The 22,570-nt window shown below is 44.2% G+C and overlaps 1 protein-coding gene across 1 annotated transcript in view; it reads right to left on the reverse strand.

The window, feature by feature from the left end:
• Nucleotides 1-16,750: 16,750 nt before the first annotated feature.
• Nucleotides 16,751-22,570, reverse strand: part of washc5 (WASH complex subunit 5) — a 79,392-nt gene continuing 73,572 nt past the window's right edge. Inside the window, exons 25-28 of the mRNA XM_068032436.1 lie at nt 22,291-22,387; nt 18,046-18,202; nt 17,708-17,795; nt 16,751-17,386 (exon numbers count right to left, since the gene is read on the reverse strand). Coding sequence (XP_067888537.1) covers nt 17,330-17,386; nt 17,708-17,795; nt 18,046-18,202; nt 22,291-22,387 — 399 coding nt within the window. The 3' untranslated portion in view covers nt 16,751-17,329. The remainder of the gene's footprint in view (nt 17,387-17,707; nt 17,796-18,045; nt 18,203-22,290; nt 22,388-22,570) is intronic.

Genomic DNA, 22,570 nt, shown 5'->3' on the forward strand with positions numbered 1-22,570 from the left:
GATGGGATTGAAAGCTGATAGATCCCGAGGGCCTAATGGTATGCATCCCAGAGTACTTAAGGAAGTGGTCCTAGAAATAGTGGATGCATTGGTGGTCATCTTCCAAGATTCTACAGACTCTGGAACAGTTGCTACAGATTGGAGGGTAGCTAATGTAACCCCACTATTTAAAAAGGGAGGTCGAGAGAAAGCAGGGAATTATTGACCAGTCAGCCTGACATCGGTAGTGGGGAAAATTCTAGAGTCCATTATCAAAGACTTTATAGCACAGCACTTAGAGAACAGGGGTAGAATCGGGCAGAGTCAGCATGGATTTACGAAAGGGAAATCATGCTTGACAAATCTACTCGAATTCTTCGAGGATGTAACTAGTAGAGTTGATGAGGGGGAGCCGGTGGATATGGTTTATTTGGAATTTCAGAAGGCCCAAGTCCCACATAAGAGATTAGCGTGTAAAATTAAAACACATGGGATTGGGGGTAGTGTATTGCAATGGATAGAAAATTGGTTGGCGGACAGGAAACAAAGAGTAGGGATAAATGGGTCTTTTTCTGAATGGCAGGCAGTGACTAGTGGGGTATCGCAGCGATCGGTGCTCGGACCCCAGCTAGTCACAATATACATTAATGATTTAGATGAGGGAACTAAATGTAATATCTCCAAATTTGCAGATGACACAAAACTGGGTGGGAGGGTGAGTTATGAGGAGGATGCAGAGAGGCTTCAGGGTGATTTCGACAAGTTGAGTGAGTGGGCTAATGCATGGCAGATGCAGTATAATGTGGATAAATGTGAGGTCATCCACTTTGGTAGCAAAAACAGGAAGGCAGATTATTATCTGAACGGCTATAAACTGAGAGAGGGGAATATGCAACGAGGCCTGGGTGTTCTCGTACACCATTCACTGAAGGTAAGCATGCAGGTCCAACAGGTGGTAAAAAAGGCAAATGGTATGTTGGCCTTAATAGCGAGAGGATTCGAGTACAGAAGCAGGGATGTCTTGCTGCAATTATACAGGGCCTTGATGAGGCCACACCTGGAATATTGTGTGCAGTTTTGGTCTCCTTATCTGAAGAAGGATGTTCTTCTATAGAGGGAGTGCAGCGAAGGTTTACCAGACTGATTCCTGGGATTGCGGGACTAACATATGAGGAGAGATTGAGTCGGTTAGGATTATATTTGCTGGAGTTCAGAAGAGTGAGGGGGGATCTCATAGAAACCTACAAATTTCTAACAGGACTTGGCAAGGTAGATGCAGGAAGGATGTTCATGATGGTGTCATAGTCTAAGGATATGGGGTAAACCTTTCAGGACTGAGATGAGGAGAAATTTCTTCACCCAGAGAGTGGTGAGCCTGTGGAACTCGTTACCACAGAAAGCAGTTGAGGCCAAAACATTGTATGTTTTCAAGAAGGAGTTAGATATAGCTCTTGGGTCTAAAGGGATCAAAGGGTATGGGGTGAAAACAGGAATAGGCTACTGAGTTGGATGATCAGCCATGATCATAATGAATGGTGGAGCAGGCTCGAAGGGCCGAATGGCCTACTTCTCCTATTTTCTAAGTTTCTCTTGAAGTCTATCACAATCCTCCTCACAGTTCACAAAACTTTTAAGTTTTGTGTTATCTGCAAATTTTGAAATTTTCCCCTGCACACCCAAGTCTAGCTCATTAATATAGACCAAGAAAAGCAGTGGTCCTAGTGATGCCCCCGGGAAACCCCACTATATACCTTCCTCCTGCCCGACAAACAACCATTCACCACTACTCTCTGTTTCCTGTCACTCAGTGAACGTCATATCTATGCTGCCACTGTCTCTTTACTCCATTAGCTTCAACTTTACTGGCAAAGCAATTATGTGGCACTTTTATCAAACTTCTTTTGGAAGTCCATGCACACCACATCAGGGCACAGAGGGCACAAAATTCTTCAACTGCATTCAAGAGAATCTTTTTCGCTAGCACATAACAAGCCCAACGAGAGGGGGCACAATTCTAGATTTAGTCTTAGGAAATGAAGCTGGGCAAGTGGATGAAATAGCAATGGGTGACCATAATAGTTAGTTTTAGCATAATCACAGAAAAGAACAAAGATAGAACAGGAGTACACGTTCTAAATTGGGGGAAGGGAAATTTTGTGAAGCTGAGAGGTGATCTGGCAAAAGTGGACTGGATACAGCTACTTGAAGGAAAATCAGTGGCAAACCAATGGGAGGCATTCAAAAGTGATAATCTATGAGCACAGTGTAGACATGTCCCCACAAAGAAAAAGGATGGTACTGCCAAATCTGGAGCCCTCTGGTTATCTAGAAGTATACAGGGTCAGATGAAGCTGAAAAAGAATGTTTATGACGGTCACAAAAACGTAATACTTTAGAAAGCCTAGAGGCTTTAGAAAACCTAGTACTCTAGAAAGCATAGAAAGTTCAGGGGTGAAGTAAAAAAAGGAAATTAGGAAAGAAAGGAGAGGACATAAAAAATTATTAGCAGGTAAAATCAGTAAAACCCAAAGATGTTCGATCAGTACATTAAGAGCAAGAGGATAAATAAGGAAAGGGCAGTACCTATCAGAGATGTACAAGGTAACATGCCTGGATGCAGAAGATGTGGGCAGGGTTCTTACTGAGATTTTTGTCTCTGTCTTCACAAAGGAGAGGGATGATGCAGATATTGTAGTAAAAGAGGAGTGTGAAATATTAGATACGATTAGCATAATGAGAGAGGAAGTACTAGAGGGTCTGATATCCTTGAAAGTGGATAAATCACCAGGACCTGATGAATTGTATCCCAGGTTGTTCAAGAAGCCAGGGAGGAAATAGTGGATGCTTTGAGGATCACCTTCAAATCTTCACTAGATACAGGCGAGGTACCAGAGGACTGGAGGTCTGTGAACGTTGCAGCATTATTTAAAAAGGGTGCAAGGGATAGGCCAAATAATTATCGGTCGGTCGGTCTGACATTGGTGGTGGGTAAATTATTAGAATCAATTCTGAGAGATAGAATAAACTGCCACTTAGGCACGGATTAATCAGGGATATTCAGCATGCATTTGTTAAGAGAAGGTTGTGTCTTACTAACTGAATTTTTTGAGGAAGTAACAAGGAGGACTGATTAAGGTAGTGCAGTGGATGTAGTCTACATGTATTTTCGTAAGGCATTTGACAAGGTCCCACATAGTAGACTGGTCAGAAAAATAAAAGCCCATGGGATACAGGGGAATGTGGCAAATTGAATCCAAAGTTGGTTCAGTGACAGGAAACAAAGGATAATGGTTGATGGATGTTTTTGCAAATGGAAGGCAGTTTCCAGTGGCATTCCACAGGGCTCAGTGTTGGGCCCCTTGCTGTTTGTGGTATATATTAATGATTTGGACTTAAATGTGGGAGGCATGATTGGGAAATTTGCAGATGACAAAAATTGGCCGTGTAGTTGATAGTGAAGAGAATAGCTGTAGAGTCCAGAATGCTATCAATGGTTTGGTTGAGTGGGCGGAAAAGTAGCAAATGGAATTCAATCCTGAGAAGTGTGAGGTAATGCATTTGAGGAGGGCAAACAAAGCAAGGGAATACGCAATAAATGGGAGGATATTGAGAGGGTAGAAGAAGTGAGAGGCCTTGCAGTATGTGTCCACACATCCCTGAAGGTGGCAGGACAGGTAGATAAAGTGGTGAAGGCAGCATATGGAATGCAAAAGCAGGTATGTAATGTTGGAACTCTATAAAACACTGGTTAGGCCACAGCTGGAGTATTGCTTACAGTTCTGGTCACCACAATACAAGAAGGACATAATTGCTCTGGGGAGAGTACAGAGGAGATTTACAAGAATGTTGCCAGGGCTTGAAAGTTTCAGCTATGAGGAAAGATTGGATAGGCTAGGATTGTTTTCCTTAGAACAGAGGAGGCTAAGGGATGACTTAATTGAGGTGTACAAAATTATGAGGGGCCTAGATAGAAAGGAAGGACCTGTTTCCCCTCGCGGAGAGGTCAATTACCGGGGACACAGATTTAGGTGATTGGTAAAAGGATTAGAGGGGACATGAGGAAAAACTTTTTCACCCAGAGGGTGGTGGGTGACTGGAATTCGCTACCCGGATCAGTGGTGGAGGCAGAAACCTTCCACTTATTTAAAAGGTACCTGGACCTGGACCTGGACTTGCACCTGAAGTGCTGCAACCTGCAAGACTACAGACCAGGTGCTGGAAAGTGGGATTATATTGAGCAACTAGCTTTTACAGCCGGCGCAGACACAATTGGCTGAGTGGCCTCTTTCTGTGCCATAACATTTTTATGGTTCTATGCTTCTAACCTCATTACCCTTTTCAACCTCATTAACTAACTTGACTGTTTTTTAAAAACACAATTTGCCTTTTTAGAACATTACAGCGCAGTACAGGCCCTTCGGCCCTCGATGTTGCGCCGACCTGTGAAACCATCTGACCTACACTATTCCATTTTCATCCATATGTCTATCCAATGACCACTTAAATGCCCTTAAAGTTGGCGAGTCTACTACTGTTGCAGGCAGGGCGTTCCACGCCCCTACTACTCTCTGAGGAAAGAAACTACCTCTAACATCTGTCCTATATCTATCACCCCTCAACTTAAAGCTATGTCCCCTCGTATTTGCCATCACCATCCGAGGAAAAAGACTCTCACTATCCACCCTATCTAACCCTCTGATTATCTTATATGTCTCTATTAAGTCACCTCTCCTCCTCCTTCTCTCCAACGAAAACAACCTCAAGTCCCTCAGCCTTTCCTCGTAAGACCTTCCCTCCATACCAGGCAACATCCTAGTAAATCTCCTCTGCACCCTTTCCAAAGCTTCCACATCCTTCCTATAATGCGGTGACCAGAACTGCACGCAATACTCCAGGTGCGGTCTCACCAGAGTTTTGTACAGCTGCAGCATGACCTCGTGGCTCCGAAACTCGATCCCCCTACTAATAAAAGCTAACACACCATATGCCTTCTTAACAGCCCTATTAAACTGGGTAGCAACTTTCAGGGATTTATGTACCTGCACACCAAGATCTCTCTGTTCATCTACACTACCAAGAATCTTCCCATTAGCCCAGTACTCTGCATTCCTGTTACTCCTTCCAAAGTGAATCACCTCACACTTTTCCGCATTAAACTCCATTTGCCATCTCTCAGCCCAGCTCTGCAGCCTATCTATGTCCCTCTGTACCCTACAACATCCTTTGGCACTATCCACAACTCCACCGACCTTCGTGTCATCCGCAAATTTACTAACCCACCCTTCTACACCCTCTTCCAGGTCATTTATAAAAATGACAAACAGCAGTGGCCCCAAAACAGATCCTTGCGGTACACCACTAGTAACTAAACTCCAGGATGAACATTTGCCATCAACCACCACCCTCTGTCTTCTTTCAGTTAGCCAATTTCTGATCCAAAGCTCTAAATCACCTTCAACCCCATACTTCCGTATTTTCTGCAATAGCCTACCGTGGGGAATCTTATCAAATGCCTTACTGAAATCCATATACACCACATCCACTGCTTTACCCTCATCCACCTGTTTGGTCACCTTCTCGAAAAACTCAATAAGGTTTGTGAGGCACGACCTACCCTTCACAAAACCGTGCTGACTATTGCTAATGAACTTATTCTTTTCAAGATGATTATAAATCCTGTCTCTTATAACCTTTTCCAACATTTTACCCACAACCGAAGTAAGGCTCACAGGTCTATAATTACCAGGGCTGTCTCTACTCCCCTTCTTGAACAAGGGGACAACATTTGCTATCCTCCAGTCTTCCGGCACTATTCCTGTCGACAATGACGACATAAAGATCAAGGACAAAGGCTCTGCAATCTCCTCCCTGGCTTCCCAGAGAATCCTAGGATAAATCCCATCTGGCCCAGGGGACTTATCTATTTTCACACTTTCCAAAATTGCTAACACCTCCTCCTTGTGAACTTCAATCCCATCTAGCCTAGTAGTCTGAATCTCAGTATTCTCCTCGACAACATTTTCTTTCTCTACTGTAAATACTGACGAAAAATATTCATTTAACCCTTCCCCTATCTCCTCTGATTCCACACACAACTTCCCACTACTATCCTTGATTGGCCCTAATCTAACTCTAGTCATTCTTTTATTCCTGATATACCTATAGAAAGCCTTAGGGTTTTCCTTGATCCTATCCGCCAATGACTTCTCGTGTCCTCTCCTCGCTCTTCTTAGCTCTCCCTTTAGATCCTTCCTGGCTAGCTTGTAACTCTCAAGCGCCCTAACTGAGCCTTCACGTCTCATCCTAACATAAGCCTTCTTCTTCCTTTTGACAAGCGCTTCAACTTCTTTAGTAAACCACGGCTCCCTCGCTCGACAACTTCCTCCCTGCCTGACAGGTACATACTTATCAAGGACACGCAGTATATGCTCCTTGAATAAGCTCCACATTTCGATTGTTCCCATCCCCTGCAGTTTCCTTCCCCATCCTACGCATCCTAAATCTTGCCTAATCGCATCATAATTTCCTTTCCCCCAGCTATAATTCTTGCCCTGCGGTATATACCTGTCCCTGCCCATCGCTAAGGTAAACCTAACCGAATTGTGATCACTATCACCAAAGTGCTCACCTACATCTAAATCTAACACCTGGCCGGGTTCATTACCCAGTACCAAATCCAATGTGGCATTGCCCCTGGTTGGCCTGTCTACATACAGTGTCAGAAAACCCTCCTGCACACACTGGACAAAAACTGACCCATCTAAAGTACTCGAACTATAGTATTTCCAGTCAATATTTGGAAAGTTAAAGTCCCCCATAACAACTACCCTGTTACTCTCGCCCCTGTCGAGAATCATCTTCGCTATCCTTTCCTCTACATCTCTGGAACTATTTGGAGGTCTATCGAAGACTCCCAACAGGGTGACCTCTCCTCTCCTGTTTCTAACCTCGGCCCATACTACCTCAGTAGACGAGTCCTCAAACGTCCTTTCTGCCGCTGTAATACTCTCCTTGATTAACAATGCCACACCCCCTCCTCTTTTACCATCTTCTCTGTTCTTACTGAAACATCTAAATCCCGGAACCTGCAACATCCATTCCTGCCCCTGCTCTACCCATGTCTCCGAAATGGCCACTACATCGAGATCCCAGGTACCAACCCATGCTGCAAGCTCACCCACCTTATTCCGGATGCTCCTGGCGTTGAAGTAGACACACTTTAAACCAAGTTCTTGCTTGCCAGTGCCCTCTTGCGTCCTTGTAACCTTATCCCTGACCTCACTACTCTCAACATCCTGTACACTGGAACTACAATTTAGGTTCCCATTCCCCTGCTGAATTAGTTTAAACCCCCCCGAAGAGCACTAGCAAATCTCCCCCCCAGGATATTGGTACCCCTCTGGTTCAGGTGAAGACCATCCTGTTTGTAGAAGTCCCACCTACCCCAGAAAGAGCCCCAATTATCCAGGAAACCAAAACCCTCCCTCCTGCACCATCCCTGCAGCCATGTATTCAACTCCTCTCTCTCCCTATTCCTCGCTTCGCTATCACGTGGCACGGGCAACAACCCAGAGATAACAACTCTGTTTGTTCTCGCTCTAAGCTTCCACCCTAGCTCCCTGAATTTCAGCCTTAAATCCCCATCTCTCTTTCTACCTATGTCGTTGGTGCCTATGTGGACCACGACTTGGGGCTGCTCCCCCTCCCTCTTAAGGATCCCAAAAACACGATCCGAGACATCACGAACCCTGGCACCTGGGAGGCAACACACCAACCGTGAGTCTCTCTCGTTCCCACAGAACCTCCTATCTGTTCCCCTAACTATGGAGTCCCCAATGACTAATGCTCTGCTCCTCTTCCCTTCTGAGCAACAGGGACAGACTTTCTGCCAGAGACCTGTACCCCATTGCTTACCCCTGGTAAGTCGTCCCCCGCAACAGTATCCAAAACGGTATACCTGTTGTTGAGGGAAACGGCCACAGGGGATCCCTGCACTGCCTGCTGGTTCCCTCTCCTTCCCCTGACGGTAACCCATCTACCTACTTCTTTTACCTGAGCTGTGACTACCTCCCCATAACTCCTCTCAATAACCCCCTCCGCCTCCCGAATGATCCGAAGTTCATCCAGCTCCAGCTCCAGTTCCCTAACGCGGTTCTTGAGGAGCTGGAGTTGGGTGCACTTCCCGCAGATGCAGTCAGCAGGGACACTCTTGGCGACCCTTACCTCCCACATTCTGCAGGAGGAACATACAACTGCCTTAACCTCCATTCCCACTATTCTAAATTCCCAACAAATCTACTGAAAAACCCCAAAAAAAAGTCAAAACTTGTTAGCTTAGCAGTCCGACGGACAGAACTTTTTAAATAAAAAGCTTACCTTATCAACACACAAGAGTCCTTTTTTTTGGTTAGAGGAGGAGGGTGGGTGGGAGACACTACACGTGTAGTGCCTCGGGTACAGCCACCACCCAAATATATAGTTTTCACTTACCCAGCAGTCCCCTGGTCCTCCGAAAACAAAAGGGAATTAACTTTTAACTTTCACTGAAATTGACCTCCCAGCTGTAAGTTCGCTCCGTACCTCTGCTTCTGTCCATGCTGGCTTTTCTTAATTAATCCAGTTTTGTCCAAATGACTGTTAATTTTGTCCCAGATTATCATTTCTAAAAGCTTTCCCACTACCTTTCCCACTACTGACTGGCCTGTAGTTGCTGGGTTTATCCTTACACCCTTTTTTGAACAAGGGTGCAACATTTGCAATTCTCCCCATATCTGACTAGGTTTGGAAGATTATGGCCAGTGCCTCCACAATTTCCACCCTCACTTCCTTCAGCATCCTTGGATCCATCTCATCTGGTCCTGGTGACAACTTTAAATGTAGCCAACTTTTTTCATACCTCCTCTTTTTCAATTTTTAGCCCATCCAGTGTCTCAACTACGTCCTCTTTCACTATGACTTTGTCAGCAGCTTCTTCCTTGGTGAGACTGATGACAGATGACCTCAGCCCTCTGCCTCCATGCTTAAATCCCTTTTTAGTCCCTAATCAGCCCCATCCCTCCTCTTAGTAACTTTTTACTATTTATATGCCTATCGAAGACTTTTGCATTCCCTTTTATGTTAGCTGCCAGACTTTTCTCATACACTTCCCTTACCTCTTATTTCCTTTTTCACTTCCCCGCCAAAATTACTATATTCAGCCTCGTTCTCATTGTATTAGTAACCTGATATCTGTCATACACATCCTTTTTATGCTTCATCTTATTCTCTAACTCTTTCATCATCCAGGGAGCTCTGGGAGCAACTTAATAGAATTCTTTGAGGAAGTGACAATGTTGATTGATGAGGGAAGGGCTGTAGATGTCGTATACATGGACTTCAGTAAGGCGTTTGATAAGGTTCCCCATGGTAGGCTGATGGAGAAAGTGAAGGCGCATGGGGTCCAAGGTGTACTAGCTAGATGGATAAAGAACTGGCTGGGCAACAGGAGACAGAGAGTAGCAGTGGAAGGGAGTTTCTCAAAATGGAGACGTGTGACCAGTGGTGTTCCACAGGGATCCGTGCTGGGACCACTGTTGTTTGTGATATACATAAATGATTTGGAGGAAAGTATAGGTGGTCTGATTAGCAAGTTTGCAGACGACACTAAGATTGGTGGAGTAGCAGATAGAGAAGGGGACTGTCAGAGAATACAGCAGAATATAGATAGACTGGAGAGTTGGGCAGAGAAATGGCAGATGGAGTTCAATCAGGGCAAATGCGAGGTGATGCATTTTGGAAGATCCAATTCAAGAGTGAAGTATACAGTAAATGGAAAAGTCCTGGGGAAAATTGATGTACAGAGAGATTTGGGTGTTCAGGTCCATTGTTCCCTGAAGGTGGCAACGCAGGTCAATAGAGTGGTCAAGAAGGCATACGGCATGCTTTCCTTCATCGGACGGGGTATTGAGTACAAGAGTTGGCAGGTCATGTTACAGTTGTATAGGACTTTGGTTCGGCCACATTTGGAATACTGCGTGCAGTTCTGGTCGCCACATTACCAAAAGGATGTGGATGCTTTGGAGAGGGTGCAGAGGAGGTTCACCAGGATGTTGCCTGGTATGGAGGGCGCTAGCTATGAAGAGAGGTTGAGTAGATTAGGATTATTTTCATTAGAAAGACGGAGGTTGAGGGGGGACCTGATTGAGGTGTGCAAAATCATGAGAGGTATAGACAGGGTGGATAGCAAGAAGCTTTTTCCCAGAGTGGGGGATTCAATTACAAGGGGACACGAGTTCAAAGTGAAAGGGGAAAAGTTTAGGGGGGATATGCGTGGAAAGTTCTTTACGCAGAGGGTGGTGGGTGCCTGGAACGCATTGCCAGCGGAGGTGGTAGACGCGGGCACGATAGCGCCTTTTAAGATGTATCTAGACAGATACATGAATGGGCAGGAAGTAAAGAGATACAGAACCTTAGAAAATAGGCGACATGTTTAGATAGAGGATTTGGATCGGCGTAGGCTTGGAGGGCTGAAGGGCCTGTTCCTGTGCTGTAATTTTCTTTGTTCTTTGTTTAAACTGTTAATTTTGTTGTTCAGTAAAGAAACCTGGTTAGTGTGATCGATTCTGGGGAAAATAGTGTATCTGCTGACTGTTTCAGTAAGTGGGAAAATTTTTAGAAAAATATGTTGTGACCTGTGGAGAAGTGGGACGGAATTAGCAGTGCGCTGCTCCCACCTCGGTTGTAACACTGTCAATACCTGCAGTTTATGTTGTTCATCGCTTAATTGTCCTCATTCTAATTTTTCCTTTGGTATTGATGTGTCTGTTGAATTTTTCTTAATATTCCTTGATAATTTAATCTTGTAGTTCATTTGCTTTCCTTTTTTTTTTAAAACTTCTTTCCTAACCTTTACATATTTCCTTTTGTTATCTTGTCCATTGTTAGCTATGTACTTGGCGTATGTATTTTCCTTTTTTTCAATTTTGACCTTATCTCTTTACTCATCCATGGTGCTTCATTTTAGGCTAGTGTGTACAGATTAAGAGATAAAGGTGGGGTGAAATTGCTTTTGGAGATACAACAAAACTGGCAATAATTGGCAGCCAGGTCTGCACCTCACCCAATTTTCTTGACGTCAATGACCAATTTTACATCTAGGGTCTACTATTTGATCTATAAGCAGGCTTCAGCTGCAGCAGAAGCTTGGAGTAAACCTATTGGATAAAAGTCATATCATTTAGAGATCAAATCAATTGCTTCCTGTGATGAAATTTCCATCAGCAAGTCTCTGCAGAGAAACCTTCTGACTTTCTTGATACAGAACAGCAACTTCCCCCTTTTCAAATTGAAGCATGTTTTCCGAACTGATGAAAGGTAAACCAGAATTTGTAAGAGCTGCTTCAAAAGTAGTTGGCTATTTAAAAGGCGGCCCCGGGGCATATGAAGGAGCAAGTTCTTAGAAGTAACATGTGCTGTGGATAAAAGGGAACAGTTGGATGTACTGTACTTAAATTTCCAGAAGACATTTGATAAGGTGCCACATTGTTACAAATGTGCTTCTTTTAATATTTTTTTTTGGAAGATTTCTGTTAAAACTGAAACGATTCCATGGATGTGTTTTTTTAAATCAATTTCACCGAAAAGACACTTGAGATGTTGTTTGAAAACGACCTGTGCTGGAAACCACCTGTGATTTGGGCTCAGTAAACAACAGAACCCTTGGTGACTTAGGGAAAAATGGTTACAGGGAAGACACATGTCAAGGTTTATGGAGGTCAGGAAGTCGACTCTCTTTGGGGTTTGGATATTGTTTTCAGGTCAGTTGGGGTGTGAACAGTTTGAAGAAAGTTGGGGTTTTCCTGCCAAGGAAAAAGAAACCATCCAGCTCACCACCTTCTCTACCTCTTTGAAGAAATCCTGCAAAAATCCAGCATGAGAGCACTAAAATCCCTGGTGCTGCATAGTTCCTGAGAAGCTGAGAAAAATCCTGCAATTCAAGTGTGTGCTGGTGAAAAAGCCTGATGCCACATTTCTCCTGGAAAGCCTACTAGAATAATTGTCAACATCTCCAGAACCGCTTCTGAAACAATCCCAGTGACCTGACTCCGTATACCCGGACGTCAGACCAAAAAAAAAAGGACAACTGACTTCCTTCCATATCTTTTTTTTGTCAAGAATTAGCAAGTATTTGGCGAAAGTGGTCTTTTATTCTTTGTCTTTTTTTGTAACAGACCTCTGCAGAGAGCATTTCTGTATTTTTCCAGTGTGTTTGTGTGCGTGAGAGTCAGTGTGAGAGAGACAGAGTGTAATTGAGGAATTTAAAGAGGGAACTTTCGTATTTTAATCTGTGTTCATCCTTTGCTTCGTTGCTGGTTAAGTCTTCTTTCGTAATAAACTGATAATTTTGTAGCTCATTAAAGAACCTGGTTGGTGTATTTTATTCTGGGATTGCAAAAAAAAGTGTATGATTGGCTGTACCGTTAACTGGGTAAACAATTAAACATATATTGTGACCCGTGAAGAAGTGGAACTAGAAAAGACAGTGCACCCCTCCTGCCTCAGTTGTAACAACATCAAAGGTTATTGTGGAAAATAAAAGCTCATGGTGTGGGATGGGGGTGGGGAAATAATTTATTGGCATGGATAGGAGATTGGCCAGCTAACAGGAAACAGAGTCGGCATAAATGCGTCATTTTCTGGTTGGCAAAATACAACAAGTGGTGTGCCACAGGGATCACTGCTGGGGCCTCAACCTTTTAAAATTTATATAACAAAGTGATTCCTGACAACGCTGGCCGCCACTGACGTCAGCAGGCTGCGCTGCGGTGCGCACATGCGCAGACGGTCTCCTGCTCTCTGCGCATGCACTGCGTTCCGGCTTGGTTAGCGCATGTGCCGATGACGTCATCGCGTGACATGTGCATCTTCGGCCAACACGCCTGGTCAGCCTCTGCACATGCGCTTTATGCAACGCCAACGGGTATTCATGCATGCGTCAACCTTCGGATAATCATGCATGCGTCAAGCTTCGGCACGAGTTTCTGAAAGTGGAAGGAGGAGAGGTTTCGTCAGGCCTTTTCTCGCATTTTATCACAATTATTTAGTCGTTTCGGAGATTTCAGTCTGCTTCATTTTTATTAGAAAGAGGAGATTGCTCCAAGGTAAATTGCTCTGAAAACATTTCCATTATCTGGGGCATGACATGTGCTCTAGTCCACTGCACTGCACTAAAACCCTTTCCATTGTCTGGGGCTGTATGCAGGCAGTAAATGTGCTCCAGTCCCTGTTGTAATTGGCTCTGAAAACATTTCCATTGTCTGGGGCACTGCATGTGCTCCAGTCCCTGTTGTAAGTTGCTCTGAAAACATTTCCATTGTCTGGGCACTGCATGTGCTCCAGTCCACTGCACTGCACTAAAACCCTTTCCATTGTCTGGGGCTGTGTGCAGGCAGTACATGTGCTCCAGTCCCTGCTGTAAGTTGCTCTGTTCCTGCACCCATCAGAGCAGTGCACATGGACACACAGCCACCTGTTTCCCCATCCGCCCTTGAAACAACCATGCAGAGCCTTGTGAGACTCCGCAATTGCCAGCTGCAACTGTCAAGCAGAGAGGGCGTCCAAAGCGGTCAAGCACTTGGGGAACATTCAGCAAGAAGAAACTGAGCACTGAAAGAAACAAGCATGCCGTGTCTAGTGGTAGCACAAATGTGAATGCTCTTGCTGCGTACACAACTGGTTAGGTGGGAATGCAGCCACAACACACTGTTCTCCATCCTCAATGTTGCTTTAAGGCAAAGGTAGATAACCGCGAAAGAAATGGAAGGTGATGCTGATAGTAGTAGGCTGGATTAAATGGGAGCGGATGGGCAGGCGGAGGAGTAGCATAACCACTAGCAGGAAACAGCTGGGCTAAATGGCCTGCTTTATGTTCATAATCCAAAAGAAATGTGCTTCTTTTTCCAGCACCCTCACATCATTCATGTTTTCCCTGAGAGCAGCATTGAACCATCACGAGATAGGGGCAGTAACATCATCCTGACTCCTACAGCCGAGGTGGGTACTAAGTGATTCATTGGCGGTGTTATCAGTACATGCCTATACTGCAGAACATAAAGCATGTTCAACAGTAATTTCATTGGAGGGAGGGAAGCTCTGACACTGATGTTCTTTCCTTATTTCTTTTCATGTAAAACGTGCCCTTGAGAAAACAATCCTTGAGACTCAAGGACAGCATTCAAGCAAAGGAGGCAGTGCAGGAGAGGACGCAAGGATGTGCTGATTCCTGCATCTGAGGTGGGTAATAAGTGTTCCATTGGCGATGTTATCAATTGGTGCCTTCACTGCAGAACTTAAAAAGGTGTGCGCAACAGTAATTTCAGTGGATGGAGGGAGGCAAGCTCTGACACTGATTTGCTTTATTTCTTTTCATGTAAAACATGCCGTCGAGAAAACAATCCTTGAGACTTAAGGTCAGCATTCAAGCAACGAAGGCAACTGGATCATGCTGCGGAGCTTGTCACGATGTGAAAAGGAACCCTGCATTTATGGATGAAGTGGGAGCGCACATTGGTACGCGCTTGGGGAACATTCACCAAGAATAGACTGAGCTCAGACTCGTGACTTTGCCTTCTTCAGATGGACAATACAGTAGTGGAATAGAGAGCCAAGCGTTCATTCACCACAAGGCTCTCCAGGAACAATCTCTTTAGTTCTGCATAGCAGAGACTCGGCCGGTCTGTGTCACGGGAATGCTGGCGACACAACGCTTATATATCCATGCACAGCAGTGCCTCGAATGCTTAATGTACTTAATAACATTTCTCAATAATTAAACCTGGAATTGTTTAGGTTTTTGATGCTATTTTCCCGACTTTGCAACTGCACTTCAGATATTCAACTGCGGTGTGGTCCTTGGGGGGGCGGGGGGAAAAGAGGGGAGATGGGGGTGGGCATGTAGTGGGAGGGAATTAAATTCAGAAGTTCCTGAAGAGGGGGATGCAAAAGGCAGGGACCAGACAGCTGGAATGCCTACAGTACAGTTGAGAAGTAGGGGAGAGAGCGGCTGGAGGGAACGGCTGGATGGCGGGGGCCGGAAGCGAGAGGCCGTAGAGAGCCTCAGGGAGCGAGCAGCCAAAGACCTTGGTGTCGCCGGGTGCGGAGACCGGCCGGTACGTCTTTTGCTGTTGCAAGTTTATGGCACATGCACAGAAAAACGCACTCCTCCTCCCTCCCCCGCCTCTCTCCGGCCGCTCTGCTCCTCCCCGGTCCATTCGCTTGCCCACTCCGCGGCCGCTCCGCTCCCCCGCTGTCTCACTCCAGCCATGTGTGTGCTGCCAGGTTGCCTCCGTGTGATTATTTGAGCAGCGCCATCTTTAGTCCTGGAAGCTGCCTAAAGTCGCAGACTGTGACGTTTTAGTGGCACATGCTGCATTTGCGCATGTGCCACAGCAGCGCCACCTAGCGGTAGCGTTGTCAGCAAATGCAGCCTTTATATAAATGGTTTGGATGAAGGGACAGAATATATGGTCGCTAGATTTGCTGATGAGATAAAGATAGGTAGGAAAATAGGTTGGGAAGAGGACATAAGGAGGCTAGAAAGGGACATAGATACGTTAAGTGAGTGGGCAAAGATCTGACAAATGGAGTATAATGTGGGAAAATATGAAATTGTCAATTTTGGCAGGAAAAATAAAACAGCATATTATCTAAATGGTGAGAGATTGCAAAGCTCTGAGATGCAGAGGAATCTGGGTGTCCTAGTGCATGAATCACAAAAGGTTAGTAAGCAGGTACAGCACATAATTAGAAAAGCTAATAGAATGTTATTTATTGTGTGGGGAATTGAATACAAAAGTAGGGAGGTTATGCTTCAGATATACAGGGTATTGGTGAGACCACATCTGGAGTACTGTGTACAATATTGGTCTCATTTAAGGAAAGATGTAAATCCCTTGGAAGCAGTTCAGAGAAGGTTTATTAGACAAATACCTGGAATGGATGGGTTGTCTTATATGAGGAAAGGTTGCACAGGCTAGGCTTGTATCCGTGTGAGTTTAGAAGAGTAAGAGGCGACTTGATTGAAACATACAAGAGCCTGAGGGGTCTTGACAGGGTGGATGTGAAAAGGATGTTTCCCCTAGTAGCAGAATCTAGAACTAGGTGTCAATGTTTAAAGATAAGGGGTCACCCATTTAAGACAGAGGGCCGTGGGTCTTTGGAACTCTCTGCCTCAAAAGGCGGCGGAAGCAGAGTTTTTGAATATCATTAAGGCAGAGTTAGATAGATTCTTGATAAGCAAGGGGGTGAAAGGTTATCGGGGGTAGGCGGGAATGTGGAGTTGAGGTTACAATCTGATCAGCCATGATCTTGTTGAATGGCGGACAGGCTCGAGGGGCCGAGTGGCCTACTCCTGCTCCTAATTCATATGTTCATATGCAAGTGCATTATATGGAAAATGTATCCTGTAATTATTTTCCCTTTTTAATAAATGGTCAGCACAACACAGAATGTTAACTATTCTTAAACTAAGTTAAGATGTTAATGCAAGACAACAAAACAACTTTGATTAATCATGCAGTAAAGCTAAAAGTCATGTTGGAGGTTGCTTTTTACTTTCTGGCATCATCGAGACCTCTGCCTGCATTACCATTTACTAGCATCCAAATCAAAAGGAATAAAGACAAAAATTCCTTTAAGTGAAATCCCTACCAACTGTACGTTGTTTGTGGGACAGTATTTAATTTGCACTACAGTATATCTTGGAAAACTACTGAATCTTCCAACACAGTGCATAATCAGAAAGAACTTTTAATGGTCAGCTGTACAGTCAAAAATCTCCTACATTTCTAATGTAAAAATGTATTTTGTTTGAAGGAACAGCAACTTTTTCCCTTCCTAAACAGGGTAATTCTTTCAATTTTGCTTGAAGTTCCAGTTTTTAAACGGACTACAAATGGTAATGTTTTAAACAAAAACATTATTTTTCATAACTTACAGCTCACTAGAATGTAATACATTGTAGCCATGAAATTGTGTTTGTTAATACTTCAAGTAAAAAAAATGTTTTCACAACTTACTTGAATCAGAATTTAGGTTATGTATATCTTGGAGCTGTGAGTTTTTTTTTAAAAAAAGAGGATTCAGCAGATAATGTTACCAAGTCATTTCAAGTACAACATGGGATCTCTTCTGTATTCTCACAATTTCCTTTTTCAGTAAAATTCTCAACAGGAGGAATTTCACCCTTTTAGTGCTTTAGTACTGCCCGACACAGACTTATTTATGTTAACCAAAAAGATTCCAACATTTCATGGACATTAGTACACACTCTGCTTCACTTCATTGCAGGGTAATATCTTCATCTCCGAAATCATTATAGAATCGTCCTGAACTCATCAAAGATGAAACTAGGGACATGAGCTTCCACAACCTAGCAAGGAAATTAAAACAATGTTGGTCAAATCTTCTTATGGACTGCTGTACACCAGCAGTTTAGCCTACCAGAACAATTAAGCAAGGACATTTTGGTTATCAGGTTCTCACATTTTCCTACATACTAGTTGCACCCTCCCTCAGATAGATAAATTAGCACTGAAAATCGTGCTCTGTTACTCACTGGACCAGAAAAGAAATCTATCTGAGCCAGCTGGAATTCTAGAATTCCACAGCTAAAGGACCATCATCTTAATCCAGTGTAGCATAACTCCTTCCTGATGTTGTGCAATATTCATGTTAATGAACATTTCTCTACCTTTCTGGGTAGTTTTGTGTAATAAACATAATTCTCCAAGAACATCAAGGCAGCGACAGCATCTGCAGGCATTTCTGGAATTCTCTGGCTAAATAAGCAAAAAGAAAAGCATCCCTGGGTTAAAAATATCTGAGTTAAAAAGTTTATATACCACACATTTAAAATTATTGCAATAAAATGCAGAAATTTCAGCTTGAGGCTGAACTTTGCAAATTAAATTTGTTTTGGCCTCAGAACTGTAGCGTCCTTAATGAAAATCAGAATCTTAACCATTTAACTGTTTTATGAAACAGTTCAGCATGTAAAGTGTGCCAGCACTGGGTCTTCCCCCACCTTACCTGGTGGTGCACTGCTCCACTGTGGAGCGAACAAACTGGCCAATTAAGGCCAGAAAATGCTCCGTGTAACGTGAGTGGAACTGCTTCAGCAGAGTGACAAGTCCAACTACCAGAGGTGGCCAATCTATGGGATCCGTGGATTTTTTACACAACATTCCTGCACACAGAACAAAAGGCAATGGAACAGTCAAATTATTCTAATGCTTTACATGTTGATTATTTGAGACTTTAAAAAAATCCTTTTTTAATTTTCGTCTCGGACATAAGACCTGCAATACTGCAACACCATCTGCAGATACTAGAACCAAGACATACGTGCTAGATTTTTTAAAATTTACAGTATTCTCTGGATTCCCATTGAAAGCAATACACACTCCACTAATGTTTCTCAATTTTTAAATTAATTTTTATAGTCTTTAATTTCATTATACATCATTTCCAACTGAGGAAACAGGCAAATTGACATTCTCAGCTTTCTGGTAATATTACTTTGGATCTGACTGCAAAATGTCATCCAAATTGTTGGCCTATTTTTATTTATTTTTCATTTTATTTTATTTAGAGATACAGCACTGAAACAGGCCCTTCGGCCCACCAAGTCCGTGCCGACCAACAACCACCCCATTTATACTAATCCTACATTAACCCCATATTCCCTACCACATCCCCACCATTCCCCTACCACCTACCTACACTAGGGGCAATTTACAACAGCCAATTTACCCATCACCTGCAAGTCTTTGGCTGTGGGAGGAAACCGGAGCACCCGGCGGAAACCCACGCGGTCACATGGAGAACTTGCAAACTCCGCACAGGCAGTACCCAGAACTGAACCTGGGTCGCTGGAGTTGTGAGGCTGCGGTGCTAACCACTGCGCCACTGTGCCGCCCATTTTCTCTGGTAACGCTGCAGATGCAGCACTCATACTAATCACCAGTGGCACTACAGAAATTAAAATCAAACCCTGTGTATTTGGCTTAATTCTGTACATAATGTCAACTGTGTTTACCATGGAAAACATTCTTGATCAATATAAACAAATTAGATTTTGGTGAAGATGACTTACTGCAGACTTGAGTAGTCAAGACTTCAGTATCCCTTTTCCAATTTCACAGCCATGCTGAGGTATTTAACCCCACGTTGAGACTGCAACACACTCGAACTACAAGTCATCACCCAGAAGATTCTGATATTAAGATGGGTGGGGTGGGGAGAGAGAAATATCATAGGATATATATTCTCCATACCAAACATAGTTGATTTAGGTGCAGCACAAGATACAGAAATTTACTAGGAATAGCAGAATGAAACCCGCTATTTACTTGGCAGAGAGCAATTCCACACTCAGTATTCATCAGCACAATAAGAAGCAGCGACAAGCAAACAGGAACTTGACAGTTACAATTTCTTGTCATTTGTTGCTTAATTTCATTAGTTCCGCACCAGGAGATGCTGTGACATCAGTAAAGCTGTTCAAATGTGTAGCTGAATGTGGAACAACTTTTAAGCTTTCATAGTCGAAACAAATGTTGGTCAAACTGCACAGAAGAATCTTGGTCTAAATAGGAGCATGGGAAGTTGCTCCTGCAATAATTCTGTTTCTCAGATCTTGGCAACAATGAGGATTCAGGCCTGCTGGGAGGCAGTTTGGGGTGACAAAAGTTTAGCTCCCAAATCATTTCTGGCGAAGCAGAATAATGACTCAACAAATTGGCACAGCAATCAAACATTTGCAATAGGAGATAAAGGTGGCAGTGAGCTGGATTTTAACAGCCCGCCATTGTTCTTGGCGGCAAGCTCAAAAAATGCCACGCCTTAGAGCTGCCACGATCTAACGCGCAGCGGCTCATTTAAATAGCCGGGGCGGCCCACTCCCCCAATCACGTGTAGGGGCCGGGCTATCCGACACCAGCAATGGAGTCAGCTGCCTGTCTGCAGGCGCCATTTTTAAAGGGCAGCCAGCCCTGCCAGCGTATTTAAATTTTTAAAGATACATCCCCCCAAAATTTATCAAATACAATTCCCTTTCCCACCCAACAGTTACATTAACTATTTGCCCTTTCCTCCCCAGAACTTTTAAATCTGACCTTCCCACCCCCACAGACTGCACAAAGTTTAAAGTTCACCCCTTTCCACCAATCCCTACACTCATTACATTTATTTGACCCCATTCATTAACCCCCCCGCCACCAACCCTGAAAATCTTAACTCCTTCCCCCTCCCCACCAGTGTCACGCCAGCTTTCCCCAGAAAGGGAATTGAAGATGTGGTAGTGCCGGCCGCCACACTGAGGACTGCGGCAGGCCCGGAAGATTCAAGGTATCTTCTTTTAAATTTATTCATCTCAATTTAAATATTGAAATTGAGGTCCCGTCGCCCAACGCCAGAGGTGGCTGCCACGGAGCCTCGCTGCTGCCGGGAGAATTGGACTGAGCTCCACGGTAGGCCTCTGCCTCTACCATCTTCCGGCAGCCACCCCACACCCCGCCACGGAGCCAGACGCGTGAGCTTGGTAAAATCCAGCCCAGTATTTTTTCTATAACTGGAAGCAAATATATGGGCCAATCGTGAGCATCAGTCTCCACCTTCATGTTAGTTACAGCACTAAACTGTGATATGGATTAAAAATATCTCACTTTATGCACTGCTTTTTATGACTTTTCAATTGTACCTCTATAATTCATAAGATTATCTTAGTTAGCAAACTTGCAGGAAAAGAAAATGTACAGGCTTTAATATTTGGGACTAAATAGTACCAGAATGCTCTTCAGAGATTCTTAAGACTCTCCATAATCGCTGGTGTGTGTGTCTCTCCCTGTACTTCTTGGACAATATGTTGACCTTGAATCTTTCCCTCATTCTGTTTTCCTAATTTTATAGTCTCTGTGGACTGTGCAACGACTGTGGTGGAGTTATTCCCAGATTTCTGGAGCCAGAGGCTAGAAGGTCTGAAAGAGGTGCCTCCCAAAATGTTGATTTTTCCGTCCAATTTTACTCTCCCTGTGAGAATCTGATTTTTACTTTGGGCTTCCTCACAGCAAGTAATTGGGGTTTGAAACAGTATGGGCAGCAAGCAAGAGAGCAAGCTTAGACTGGGTGGCGCATGTGGGATTAAACACTGGCACAGTGTTTAATAGTGTTTAATGGACTACACTGCCTGTTTCCGTGCTGTGGCAATTCTGATTCTACAAGATTAGCCATATATTTAAAGGCAAGCCCCATCTGACCCGAAAGGAGAGCTGAGAATTCCCAGCCAAGCCACTAGATGGAGCACTGCCTAATATCTGGGGAGAAACTAAAACTGGCACTCACCAGCCTTGCCCTGAAAAACATAGAGCAGCATCAGATCAATCATACTGAGACTCAATCACCCAAACATCTGAAGGAGACAGCAGCAGAGGATAATTAAAAGGAGTAAATTAGAGAGATGGGAAAAGTGACTGACAATTAAAATCAGTAATCAAAAGCATCCAGTTCTGGTTTCTGTAAAGAGTTCAAACCAGAGACACCAAGGGCTGCATTTTCAAAGCGAGGTCAGGAACCCAACGTCTGGATGAATTCTCCCGCGCCTGAGCTGCGTCGCTCTTGCAACACTATTTTTAAACGTAAATGTCCTAATTGGGTAGGAGGCGAACTCAGCGTCCAATTAGTGGCGTCAAACACCTCCAGGAGGCGGGAGCTGCCTGCCTGGCGCCCACGGTAAAGGCAAGGAGTTGCTATTTTGGGGGCTGCCAATGCCTTGCCGAAGAGTGCAGGCAGTTCCTTAGAGAGACAGCAGCATCCCCGGGGATAGAAGTGGCCATGCAAGCTAGATGACGGTTGAGTGCTCAAACCAGCACACATAGGTCAAGGAAAGGTTAGCTTAAATTAAGTTTCCATGAACACACAGCGAACCCAACAGCTGTGCACAAATGTGCAGACTGTTCGGGTTTGCCGAACTGAAGACTGAAAATTCTAATCACGACCACACAGGCCTCTTAACAAGCCCCTTAAAGAGCTTATGGGGCTGTTAATTGGAGGCGAGCCCTTTTCCCGTCCCCCCAGTGCGCCCCCCACCACCCAATGCTAGCCCTTTGAAAATTCACAACTGTCCCGGAAGCGTTGGGATTCCGAGACAATCTCCAGGACCACGATTTTGAAATCTCACTCGCACTGGATCCCAACCCCGCAGCCCTTTGAAAATCCTGCCCCAAATGTCTATTGTGTATTTTACAAAACATACAACAATTTCACAGAATGCTTTACCTTGGTTCTTAATGTATTGCAGTTTTGGCAACTGAGAAATGAGGAACAGGAAGTTCACCACTGGAAAATATGGCAGTCTTTTTGTTGTAATGTAAATCTAGAAATAAAGAAAGTGAATAAAAATACAACTCATTCTAATGATAGCAAGAGAGAGTTAGGTCTCATGTGGCAACTTACACCACTAAGGATATAGGCCGGAATTTTACTTCAGAGTGAAAAGTTGGTGGCGACCCCGCCTCCGGGCCTGGGGATCCAGACCACATTTTACGGTCCCCAGGCC

This window comes from Heterodontus francisci, chromosome 5 (assembly GCF_036365525.1).
Source record: "Heterodontus francisci isolate sHetFra1 chromosome 5, sHetFra1.hap1, whole genome shotgun sequence".
In the NCBI taxonomy this organism is placed as follows: domain Eukaryota; kingdom Metazoa; phylum Chordata; class Chondrichthyes; order Heterodontiformes; family Heterodontidae; genus Heterodontus; species Heterodontus francisci.